Source organism: Bombina bombina, chromosome 2 (genome assembly GCF_027579735.1).
Source record: "Bombina bombina isolate aBomBom1 chromosome 2, aBomBom1.pri, whole genome shotgun sequence".
NCBI lineage: Eukaryota > Metazoa > Chordata > Amphibia > Anura > Bombinatoridae > Bombina > Bombina bombina.
Genome location: NC_069500.1, coordinates 70,751,540 through 70,763,641, shown reverse-complemented (window position 1 = coordinate 70,763,641; position 12,102 = coordinate 70,751,540). Strand labels below are relative to the sequence as shown.

At 37.4% G+C, this 12,102-nt stretch overlaps 1 protein-coding gene across 1 annotated transcript in view; it reads left to right on the top strand.

Annotated features, from left to right (window-relative positions):
• MYO5B (myosin VB) overlaps window positions 1-12,102 on the top strand; it is a 575,225-nt gene that overhangs the window by 272,662 nt on the left and 290,461 nt on the right. The window contains exon 5 of the mRNA XM_053701104.1: window positions 1,972-2,128. Within this exon, the coding sequence (XP_053557079.1) occupies window positions 1,972-2,128 (157 nt within the window). The remainder of the gene's footprint in view (window positions 1-1,971; window positions 2,129-12,102) is intronic.

Below are 12,102 nucleotides of genomic sequence, written 5' to 3'. Positions count from 1 at the left end.
GACTGCAAAACAAGGATACATTGCTATCAAAATAACAGTATTAAATAAAACATTAATTTTGTGTGCACACCTTCTGCATTGCCTTGATTAATTTGTGATATATAATATGCAGGTGTCTAATAACTTTAAAACCATAATCTTATATACAATTATTTTAACCCTAAATATTTGTGCTTCCAATTTCTGTATCATTTTGATTTTTTTTTCCATGTGTAGCAATAACCCTCTCTAGGATACCCGGGAGACATTTAGCACTGACAGTAAACCTTAATATTTGATTTTGGCTACGGAGAATATATTTCAAGATGTGCAGATGTTTAGATTATATGCTATTTATTTCTGTTTACCCGCTACCCGAGTAATATCAATAAATGAAAAAACAACTCAATTGCTTTGGTGCGCTATTCTCCATGCAATTTGTTAAATGAAATTTGCAACAATGTTTCAGTGAAGAAAGTAAGGTAGGGACCAGTAATATTCATTTTACAGTTTGTAAGTATTAATATATGCAAAGAAATTACATTTCTAATTTCTATCATCACAGTTTCAGATAATGATCATTGTTATCGCAGCTGGACCATATCTTGCTTTATAGTTTATTGTGCACTGGGGAATGGTTTACACGTGATATCCCTGGTAAATATGTAGTTACCGTTATTATTATTTTAGAACATTTTAACGCAGTGAATAGTTTGTGCTCAGATTTAATTATTAAGCAAATCAAGTGGAAGTAACAGGTATTAATTATGCAGTTGTTTAGTAAACTTTGATCTTCAAACTCCTGCTAAAAGGTTTGAGTCCTTCCCACGGCACCCAAGTCTGAGCCTGTCTTGTAATAGGGATATGAAGCCACTCAGGTTATGTGACATTGCCATAGTGATAGTGTGCTGTAATGTGATTTGCATATTACTGTGGCGTTGCAACATCAAACATCTCCTGCAGTGAAAGTGCAGAATATTACTGCTTTGTTTGTATACATATAATTTAGAAACTATATATGATATCCCATATACCCTACAATTGCTGTCAATGAAACATTAGGGCCACCAGGTTGTACCAACTTGGACAATTGTGCTATATGGATTCCACCCCTGCCCTTAGACATGCATTATGTACAAATTTAATTAAACTTTAGAATCTATACTTGGTTTAAAAAAATTAGGATATTTCTTCTTGATATTTATACATTCAATAAAATGTATTTCCTGGGGCATGAAATTCAAATTCTGAAACATTTTAATCGAAATATCAATTTCACACAAATTTTTGCAAGAACAGAATTTTTTTATTTTTTTTTTAACATTTTAATAATCTCCGGACTTGCAGAATTATTTGTCTTGTCCAAGTTGATATCTGCGTTAAGGTTTTAAATTTTTGTATTCTTATTATGTTTTTTTTTAAATCAGAAAGTCAAACGGATAGGTGAAATGTACGTCGGATGTTTGTATTGGACGTGATGTTACTAGAAGTGTGGGACCTTACACAAACTGCCTTACTCAAACAGTTAGAGATGCTGGTGCTACATTGTTTTCTATTGTTAATATGCGTATTGCATTCCTGTGTCCCTTAATAGCCAGAGTAATTGTAAGTCCTATCTTATGAACAAAATTATTTTTAACTAAGTTCCAATTGTATCCTTTACCCAAGAAAGGGTCTCAATAAGTGCTTATACTTTGAGCTAAGTTATAGAAATGTGAGTATATCTACTTGACCTGTTCTAATCTGGTTGTTAAAGGGATTTCACGATTGTCCTGCTTTTTTCTTCTCGTTCTAACGACCAACTTTGTTTGAAGAAAGGAACTTTTGCAATTGCTGCCACAGTCACCTTCACACGTTATATCCGTTTGTGCACAGCATATACACTTTTTGTTTAGTTATTTTGTATTTTATTATATTTCACAGGTTTATTCTGCATTTTTGTTTGACATATAAAATGTGTCATTAAGGCCCCTGAATTATTTTTTCTTACAGAGATGAGAAGAACCAGTCTATCATAGTAAGTGGGGAATCGGGAGCAGGGAAAACCGTATCTGCTAAATACGCCATGCGATTCTTTGCCACTGTTGGTGGCTCTGCCAGTGAAACTAATGTTGAAGAGAAAGTCCTGGCATCTAGTCCCATCATGGAGGTAAGACAGCACTATCTCCTCTTATTAAAGGGACATTATACTCATATGCTAACTTACTTGAAAGTGATGCAGTATAACTGACAGGAAAATATCACCCAAGAATCTTTATGTAAAAAGGAAGATATTTTACCTCACAATTTTCTCAGCTCATTAGAGTAAGTCCTGTGTAAAAAGCTATCTTTCATTTACTGCCCAGCTGCAGGTTAAAAAAAATAAAATGAAGAAATAAACAGCAGCCAATCAGCATCAACAGTGCTGAGGTCATTAACTCTTTTACTGTGATCTAATGAGATTTTTACTTAACTTCCATGAGATTTCATAGTAAACTTCCTTAAAATGAATAGGGAAATATCATGAGTGTGCATGAGGCTCACTCCCTTGCCTGTCCGGGGAAAGACATACTGATTTGCTGCTGAAAGTCCTTTACAATGGGGTGTGAATACTTAGGACGTTTTGAGGTAAAATATCTTCCTTTTTTACATAGAGATGTTCAGGTGATATTTTTTAGTCTGCTTTTTACAGCTATGCTGCATCACTTTCAAGTGTTTTAACATTTGGGTATCATGGCCCTTTAAATTATTTTTCCTTTATGCATGCTATTGTAATTTAGATTACAGAATAGAGGTGTAATTACTAAGGTCCTGATTATTTAAAGCAGTGTTTCTCAACCATGGCCCTCAAGTACCCCCAACAGGCCAGGTTATCATTGTAGTTGAACTAGAACACAGGTGAAGTAATCAGCTGATCAGTAACCATGGTTACTAACCTGCTCTCACCCATCAGCTGATTATTTCACCTGTGCTCCGGTTCAGCTATAATAAAAACCTGGCATCTAAAGCTTTCTGGTGTCTGGTGAGCTTATCTAAGATGTCTTCTAGCTACAGCGAGGTCCTTCAAATACTTTTACAAAGGCAAATTCAGCTGGGTAGCTGTTTATATGGTTTTGCATGTTCTGGATGTCATGAACAGACACGCACCATATAATGCCAAAAAAAAAAACTACAGATTTTGCGTTTTCTTTATCCGCGCCGCCAATTTTTGGTCATTAAGCCCTAAATGTCACGATTCTGTAACACAAACATTGTTCAATGATTTCTTAATGTTGATTTGATAAGGAAATTTACAATAAAATGTGCAATTTGGAGGCCTTTCAAAAAGTGCTGACTAGAATAGTTATTTCATTTTTTATTTTTTATTAAATTGAGCTTCTAAGTTAGAAATGCTGAAAAAATGTCTAATTTCTGTATAATGGTTTGGTTGATAGATCTCTTTAATACCACAAGTTATTTAGATATGCAGAGAGTTTTATTGCATCAGTAATAATGTTGCTGCTCCATTTAAAATACCTTATTTATGGCAAGTGGTAGAGAGTTTAGATATGATGTTAATGGAGTTGCCTGAACCTGAAATGTCTAGAAAATGGAGTGCATTAATGTCATTTAAAGAATAATTACTTAGTGTGACATGGCTGCCATTAATATCATTTAAGTGGAATAATTAAGTGTGCAGCACATTTATACATCTAATCCAGACAAATCAGAAGATCTGTGTTTAAAAAATACTTCCTACACAGTGACTTTTTTTTAACTTATTAACTCATTTTTACATGGACTCCTTTATGCAATGCCTAGAATAGGACAGAGGTGTAATGTTAGAAAAAACACTTGCTGACAGCAGTTTTATTCCTAATGTGACTCGTCAGCATGAGGTTGGTTATTGGCTGTAGCGCTGTAAAGCTGGAGAGGGTACCTAGAGAATGCACTAAATGTGTTTAATAACACCGTAAAACATCACACAGCACAAAATGGTACTCACATTTTATTGATGTTAATGTGTATCTGTGTTGTGTGTGTAACTATATATGTGTGTGTGTGTATCAGTGTGTGACTGTGCAATGTGTCTGCTAGATTACGAGTTGTGCGTTAGGCTGAAAAATCAGCGTTAACAGGTCCTAATGCTGCTTTTTTCCTACCGCTGCTACTACGAGTCTTGAAGGTTTAGGGTCACCGCACACTTCTTTTCTATGGGACTTCCATAGCACCGGTATTACGAGTCTGTCGTGGGAGGCCAAAAAGTGAGCAGTACACCCTACCCCGTCAAGAGTCCTAACGCATTTAAAAGTCATAACTAAAGTGCTAAAAAGTACACTAACACCCATAAACTACTATTGACCCTTAAACCGAGGCACTACCGCATCGCAAACACTATAATAACATTTTTAACCCCTAATCTGCCGCTCCGGACACCGCTGCCACCTACATTATATTTATGAACCCCTAATCTGCTGCCCCCAACATCGCCGACACCTACATTATATTTATTAACCACTAATCTGCCACCCCCAATGTCGCCGCCACCTACCTACATTTATTAACCCCTAATTTGCCGCCCCTAACATAAACATATTAACCCCTAAACTGCCGCACACTCCCGCCTCGCAAACATTGGTTAAATATTATTAACCCCAATCTGCCGTCCCTAACATCGACGCCACCTACCTACATTTATTAACCCCTAATCTGCCGCCCCCAACATCGCTGTCACTATACTAAATGTATTAACCCCTAAATCTAAGTCTAACCCTAACACCCCCTATCTTAAATATAATTTAAATAAGTCTAAATAAAATTCCTATCATTAACTACATGATTCCTATTTAAAACTAAATACTTAGCTATAAAATAAACCCTAACCTAGCTACAATATAACTAATAGTTATATTCTAGCTATCTTAGGGTTTATTTTATAGCCACGTTTAACTATTTAATAACTATCTAGCTAAAATAAATACAAAAGTACCTGTAAAATAAAACCTAACCTAAGTTATAATAACACCTAACACTACACTATAATTGAATAAATTAACTAAATTAACAACAATTAAATCAATTAAATTAAATTAGCTAAAGTACAAAAAAAAAACTAAACTAAACTACCAATAGCCTTTTGCTAAGGGCCTTTTGCGGAGCATTGCCCAAAAGTAATCAGCTCTTTTACCTGAAAAAAAAATATAAACAACCCCCCCAACAGTAAAACCCACCACCCACACAATCCACCCCCCAAATAAAATACTAACTAAAAAAACCTAAGCTCCCCATTGCCCTGAAAAGGGAATTTGGTTGGGCATTGAACTTAAAAGGGCAGTTAGCTCTTTTGCAAACTCAAAGTCCCTAACCTAAAAATAAAACCCACTCAATACACCCTTAAAAAAAACCAACACTAACCCCCTGAAGATAGACTTACCGGGAGAAGTCTTCATTCAAGCCGGGCTGAAGTGGTCCTCCAGACGGCATCTTCTATCTTCATCCGACGTGGAGCAGGTCCATCTTCAAGACATCCGGTGCGGAGCATCCTCTTCAATCTACGTCTTCTTACTAAATGACGGTTCCTTTAAGTGACGTCATACAAGATGGCGTCCCTTAGATTCTGATTGGCTGATATAATAGAATAGAATTATATCAGCCAATCGGAATCTAAGGGACGCCATCTTGGATGACGGATGGATGAAGATAGAAGATGCCGTCTGGATAAAGACTTCTGCCCATCTGGAGGACCACTTCGCCTGGCTTGGATGAAGACTTCTCCCGACTTCGTTGAGGACTTCGGCCAAGCTTGGATGAAGACTTCTCCCGGTAAGTCAATCTTCAGGGGGTTAGTGTTAGGTTTTTTTTAAGGGTGTATTGGGTGGGTTTTATTTTTAGGTTAGGGACTTTGGGCTTGCAAAAGAGCTAACTGCCCTTTTAAGGGCAATGCCCATCCAAATGCCCTTTTTAGGGCAATGGGGAGCTTAGGGTTTTTTAGTTAGTATTTTATTTGGGGGGTTGGTTGTGTGGGTGTTGGGTTTTACTGTTGAGGGGTTGTTTGTATTTTTTTTCAGGTAAAAGAACTGATTACTTTGGGGCAATACCCCGCAAAAGGCCCTTTTAAGGGCTATTGGTAGTTTAGTTTAGGCTAGGGGTTTTTTTTTATTTTGGGGGGGCTTTTTTTTATTTTGATAGGGCTCTTAGATTAGGTTTAATTAGTTTAAATATCTTGTAATTTGTTTATTATTTTCTGTAATTTAGTGTTTGGTTTTTTTGTACTTTAGCTAATTTAATTGATTTAATTGTTAATTTAGTTAATTTATTTAATTAGAGTGTAGTGTTAGGTGTTAGTGTAACTTAGGTTAGGTTTTATTTTACAGGTACTTTTGTATTTATTTTAGCTAGGTAGTTATTAAATAGTTAATAACTATTTAATAACTATTGTACCTAATTAAAATAAATACAAACTTGCCTGTAAAATAAAAATCAACCCTAAGCTAGCTACAATGTAACTATTAGTTATATTGTAGCTAGCTTAGGGTTTATTTTATAGGTAAGTATTTAGTTTTAAATAGGAATAATTTAGTTAATGATAGAAATTTTATTTAGACTTATTTAAATTATATTTAAGTTGGGGGGGTTAGGGTTAGACTTAGATTTAGGGGTTAATAACTTTAATATAGTGGTGGCGACGTTGGGGGCAGCAGATTAGGGGTTAATAAGTGTAGGCGACATTGGGGGCGGCAGATTAGGGGTTAATAAATATAATGTTGGTGTCGGCTATGTTGGGGGCAGCAGATTAGGGATTCATAAATATAATGTAGGTGATGGCGGTGCCCGGAGCTGCAGATTAGGGGTTAATAAAAATAATGTAGGTGTGGGCGATGTCGGGGGCAGATTAGGGGTTAATAAGTGTAAGATTAGGTTTGTTTAGACTCTGGGTTCATGTTAGGGTGTTAGGTGTAGCCATAACTTTTGTTTCCCCATAGGAATCAATGGGGCTGCGTTAATGAGTTTTACGCTGCTTTTTTGCAGGTGTTAGACTTTTTTTCAGCCGGCTCTCCCTGTTGATTCCTATGGGGAAATCGTGCACGAGCATGTACGACTAGCTCACCGTTGATTTAAGCAGCGCTGGTATTGTAGTGCGGTAATGATCAAAATTTTGCTCAACGCTCACTTCTTGTCTTTTAACAACGGGTTTGTAAAAACCTGTAATACCAGCGCTGTAGGTAAGTGAGCGGTTAAGGGTAACTGCTCGTTGGCACCGCATAGCCTCTAACGCAAAACTCTTAATCTAGGTGTGTGTTTGTGTTTCTCTGTATATCTTTGTGCATGTGTGTGTGCTCATATGTATTAAAGTACTTATGTGTGTACATCTTTGTGTATCTACATATGTGTGATAACTGGTGTTCTTGTGTGTTTGTGTGTATATATATATATATATATATATATAATTTTTTTTTTCCACACTTTTACTTGTAGATTTCTCAAATGTTGATATATAAATAAAGGTAACATTTAAATCTGCAGGGTCTGTTGGAAAAAGATATAATGCCTGGGGTTCTCTGTGAAAATTGACCTACAATAGCGCTTAAAGTTTGTTCACCTTCTAAAAACTCCTAGACAACTAAGCAAAGGGGTGAAATACACAGCTAATTATAATCCTTCCTAGACATATACAAAACATTTTCCCTTTATTACCCATTCCCCAGTTTTGCACAACCAACACGGTTATATTAATGTACTGTTTACCTCTGTGATTACCTTGTATCTAAACCTCTTCTTACAGGCCCCTTATATCAGGGCTATTTATTTATTATCTATTGACTTGCATCTTAGCCAAGTAGTGCTGTGTCCTACACAACTCCACGGGAAAGAGCATAATGTTAACTATATGGCCCACATGAATTAGCAGTGTCTAGTTGTGAAAAGGTAATAAAAATCCATGTGATAAGAGGGTGTCTGTATAGGGTTGCCACCTCAGCAATGTTTTCCTGGATACTTATGAGTTATGCAGGGTGAAACATGTATTGTTCCTCTTGACATCACATGACATACATGTTCCTCCTTGTGTAAACCATATGTGTCCAGGAAAACAAACATGGCCGAGGTGGCAACCCTATGTCTGTAGGGGCTTATAAACAGGCAGACATTTAGAGGTATAAAGGTTATAAAGTATATTAATATAACAGTGTTGGTTGTGCAAAGCTGGGGAATGGGCAGTAAAGGCGTTATCTATCTTCTTAGATGATAACAATTTTGGTGTAGACCGTCCCTTTAAACTTTGAAGGGATAGTAAAGTGAGACAAAGTTTTATAATCTAGATAGAGCATGCAATTGGAAAACAACTTTCCACTGTCCTTCTATTCTCTTACTAGCTTTGTTCTTTTTGTATCATTTGTTGAAAATCATACCTTGGTAGGCCCAAAGCAGCAATGCACTCCTGGGAGCTAGATGTTGATTGGTGGCTGCACATATATACATCGTGTCATTGTTTCACCAGATGTGTTCAGCTAGCTCCCAGTAGTGCAGTGCTACCAAGAAAATGAAGCAAATTTGATAATAGAAGTGAATTAGAAAGTTGATTAAATTGATATGTTCTATCACAATCATGAAAAAAAATGAGGGTTTCATGTCCCTTTAATGATTCAGACATAGGTCCAATTTTAAAAATTGAGTTTTCTACTTGAGACATTCCATGTTTTATTAAACACAATTACCAACAAGCATTTGATTACTAATACAATGCTGTAATGCAGTAGAGCATTTTATTCTCAGAATCCCTTTATCAAGTAACTAGGCGATAAGCCTGCCAGTGGGCAGTCTATGTTTAAGAAATACAAACCCTCAAGCTAAAGTTACAAAAAATAAAAAAGTAAAATTACAGAAAAAAAAAGACAAAGGTATCCAAAATAAAAAAAATTAAACCTAAACTATTACCCCTATAAAAATAAAAAATCCCTCCCAAAATAAAAACACCCCCTAATCTAATACTAAACTACCAATAGCCCTTAATAGGGCATTTTGTAGGGCATTGCCCTAAGTTAAACAGCTTTTACCTCTAAAAAATACTCCCCCCTAACAGTAAAAAAAACCCTCCCACCAAACCCCCCAAAATAAAAAAACTAACACTAAAAAAAACTAAACTACACATTTCCCCTAAAGGGGCATTTGTATGGGCATTGCCCTTAAAGGGGCATTCAACTCTTTTACTGCCCTTAAAAGGGCAATCGGCTCTTTTTCAAGCCCAAAAAAACCCTAATCTACAAAAAAAAACAACCTAAAAATTAAAATTAAAAAGCCTAAACCTAAGCCCCAAATAGATGCTCGCTGTTTCTGAAGTCCGGCAGAGTTCTTCTTCCAGACGGCTCCATCATCTTCTATCTTCATCCGGAATGAAGACGGCGCGGAGCTGTGTTCCTGATGCCTGGATCCTCAGCGGTGGTCCTCAACGGCGGCGATCCTCGGCGGCATGGCGGCTCCTCTTCATCCAATGTCCGTCATAGACTGAAGATTGAATGCAAGGTACCGCAATCAATTTGGAGTACTTTGCATTCCTATTGGCTGAAATTTTGAAATCGGCCAATAGGATTAGAGCTACTGAACTCCTATTGACTGTTCAAATCAGCTAATAAGATTTTAGTAGCTCTCATCCTATTGGTTGAGTTCAAAATTTCAGCCAATAGAAATGCAAGGGTCCCGCAATAAATATGGCGTAACTTGCATTCAATCTTCAGTGTGCGACAGATGATCGCATGAAGCGGAGCCTCCACGCCGCCGAAGACCGCTGCCGTTGAGGATCCAGGCATCGAGAACACAGCTCCGCACCACCTTCATTCCGGATAAAGATGGAACATGATGGATCCGTCTGGAAGAAGACCTCCGCCGGACTTCAGTACAGGGAGTACCTATTTGGGGTTTAGGTTTATGCTTTTTTATTTAATTTTTGGGTGATTTTTTTTTTAGATTAGGGTTTTTTTGGGCTTGAAAAAGAGCTGATTGCCCTTTTAAGCGCAATGCCCATACAAATGCCCCTTTAGGAGCAATGGGTAGTTTAGTTTTTTTTAGTGTTAGGTTTTTTATTTTGGGGAGTTAGGTGGGTGTGGTTTTTTCTTTTTTATGACACAATGAGTCCACGGATCATCATAATTACTAATGAGATATTCACCTCCTGGTCAGCAGGAGGAGGCAAAGAGCACCACAGCAGAGCTGTTAAATAGCTCCTCCCTTCCTTCCCACTCCAGTCATTCTCTTTGGCTACGTTAGTGATAGGAAGAGGTAAAGTGAGGTGTTAGATTAGATTCTTCATTCAAGAGTTTATTATTTTTAAAGTAGTGCCAGAGTGTGCTGCTTTGTTCTAGGGTGTAGCCGTAGTCCATATCAGTCTCTACAGTAGAGCTTTTGGTAGCTTTAGAGCAATGGGAACTGGTGGGACATAATTCTCACTGTGCCTCCCATACTGATGCTGCCCTGACTAAGAAAACCTGAAGCATTTTACTCAGGACTTTCGTTTTCTTTGCAGGTCCATGGGAGGGAGAGGACCTCTTAAACCTGGGTACTACCTTACTGCCAGGCAGAACATGAGGTAAGTGCTAACCTTTTTTCTGGGGGTAGAGATCTCAGAGAAAGTTTGGGCAACTTTCTTAAATTTACATTTGAAAAAGCCTTATTTAACTTGGCCTCAGACTCCCCTAGTTTTAGCAGGGGATATTTAGGCAGTTAAGACGCAGGCACTGGCTTGTCTTTCTTTCCCCTGGCTAATAATAAAAACTGCCTGGGTGAAAGAGTCAGTATTTCTGCTTACATTTATATTTGGGTTTACTCATGGACCCCTAATACTTTGTTAGGCAAAATAGACCGGACACTAAAGGACTGTGCAACTTAGTCACATGTTGCTGGTCAGTCTGTCTGCTTGATCCCGGGGGTGAAAATGACAACCGGGAGATTACATGTTTGCCTTTTATTCATTTAGGCTACCAGTGTAGGCACTGTGTGTGCGACGTTACCGCGATAAGCAGCGGTGTCGCATCCTTTAACTTATGTCTGAAGTTTTAGCCTTTTACTCCCGGCCCCTTTACTCAGAACAATGGCGACCGGGAGGTAAATTGGATGACGTCCACGAGGGGCAGAGTTGTTAGACGGCGCCAAGGTTTTCTCTCCTCCCTCCTGACCATTGGATTTGCGCTAGGAGTGGAGGATGGCACCGTGCAGAGAGACTCTTCCTTATTGTCGCTTCCGGTTATCGGAAGATGCAGAGAGAATTTTGGTCTAAATGATTGCGCTTCAGTCAGCGCAACAATAGTTCAGCTTTCGTGTAGGCAGGTTGTCTGACGCTTCAGCTGGGTCAAACTGAGGGTATAGATGGAAAGTTCCTCATGCATCTTCAATGTTTGACTTAATTATAATAAAGATGTATTTCTTTTCAACATTTAAAGGGACAGTACCACTTGCCATATGCTGATTTTATTTGCAATTGGTTAAGTTCCTTTTATTTAATTATTCTGCAATATGTGAGGCAGGGTGATTAAACAAGCATGCGTTAATTTTTCTACTCACATGCAGTGCCCTGCGGTTCCTTGCTATTTACCATGTGGAATTGCGGCACAAGACATTGTTTTCTTAATGTCATGACGATGTTTATGGACAGCAATGCTGACATGCTAATTTGCTTTTTTCTGCGCTCAGAAATAAGAAATTACTTTTAAAATTTAAAGAGCCATTAACGTTTTTTATCTTTTAATTTTTATTAAAAGAATTTCAACTTTTTGTCTAATTCATCCTTTGTGATAGGATGGAACAAGAGCACACAAAAAATAGTTACTTTTTAAATTTAAAGAGACAGTAACGTTTTTTTATGTGTTTTTTTTTTTTTTATTAAAAGATTTCTCTCTTTTTCTGTCGACAATGGTCAATCTATGCCACAATTTTCTCCGATAGTGTCTCACAAATTTTTATGGCCCTCATGCAGTGTCCTGTGTTTCCTCTCACACTCCACCCGGAGTTACTCTGCATTTCATGCATTCTATGTTTTTCCCACGTGGTAGAAAAACATTACTAGAGGAATTATTTTCAATAATTTAGGGTGATTGATTCAGTTGTTCCTTTTCCGAATGGTTCTTCCCTGATAACTGAAAGAGGAAGATACTTCGGGATTATCTGAGAGAGAATTCT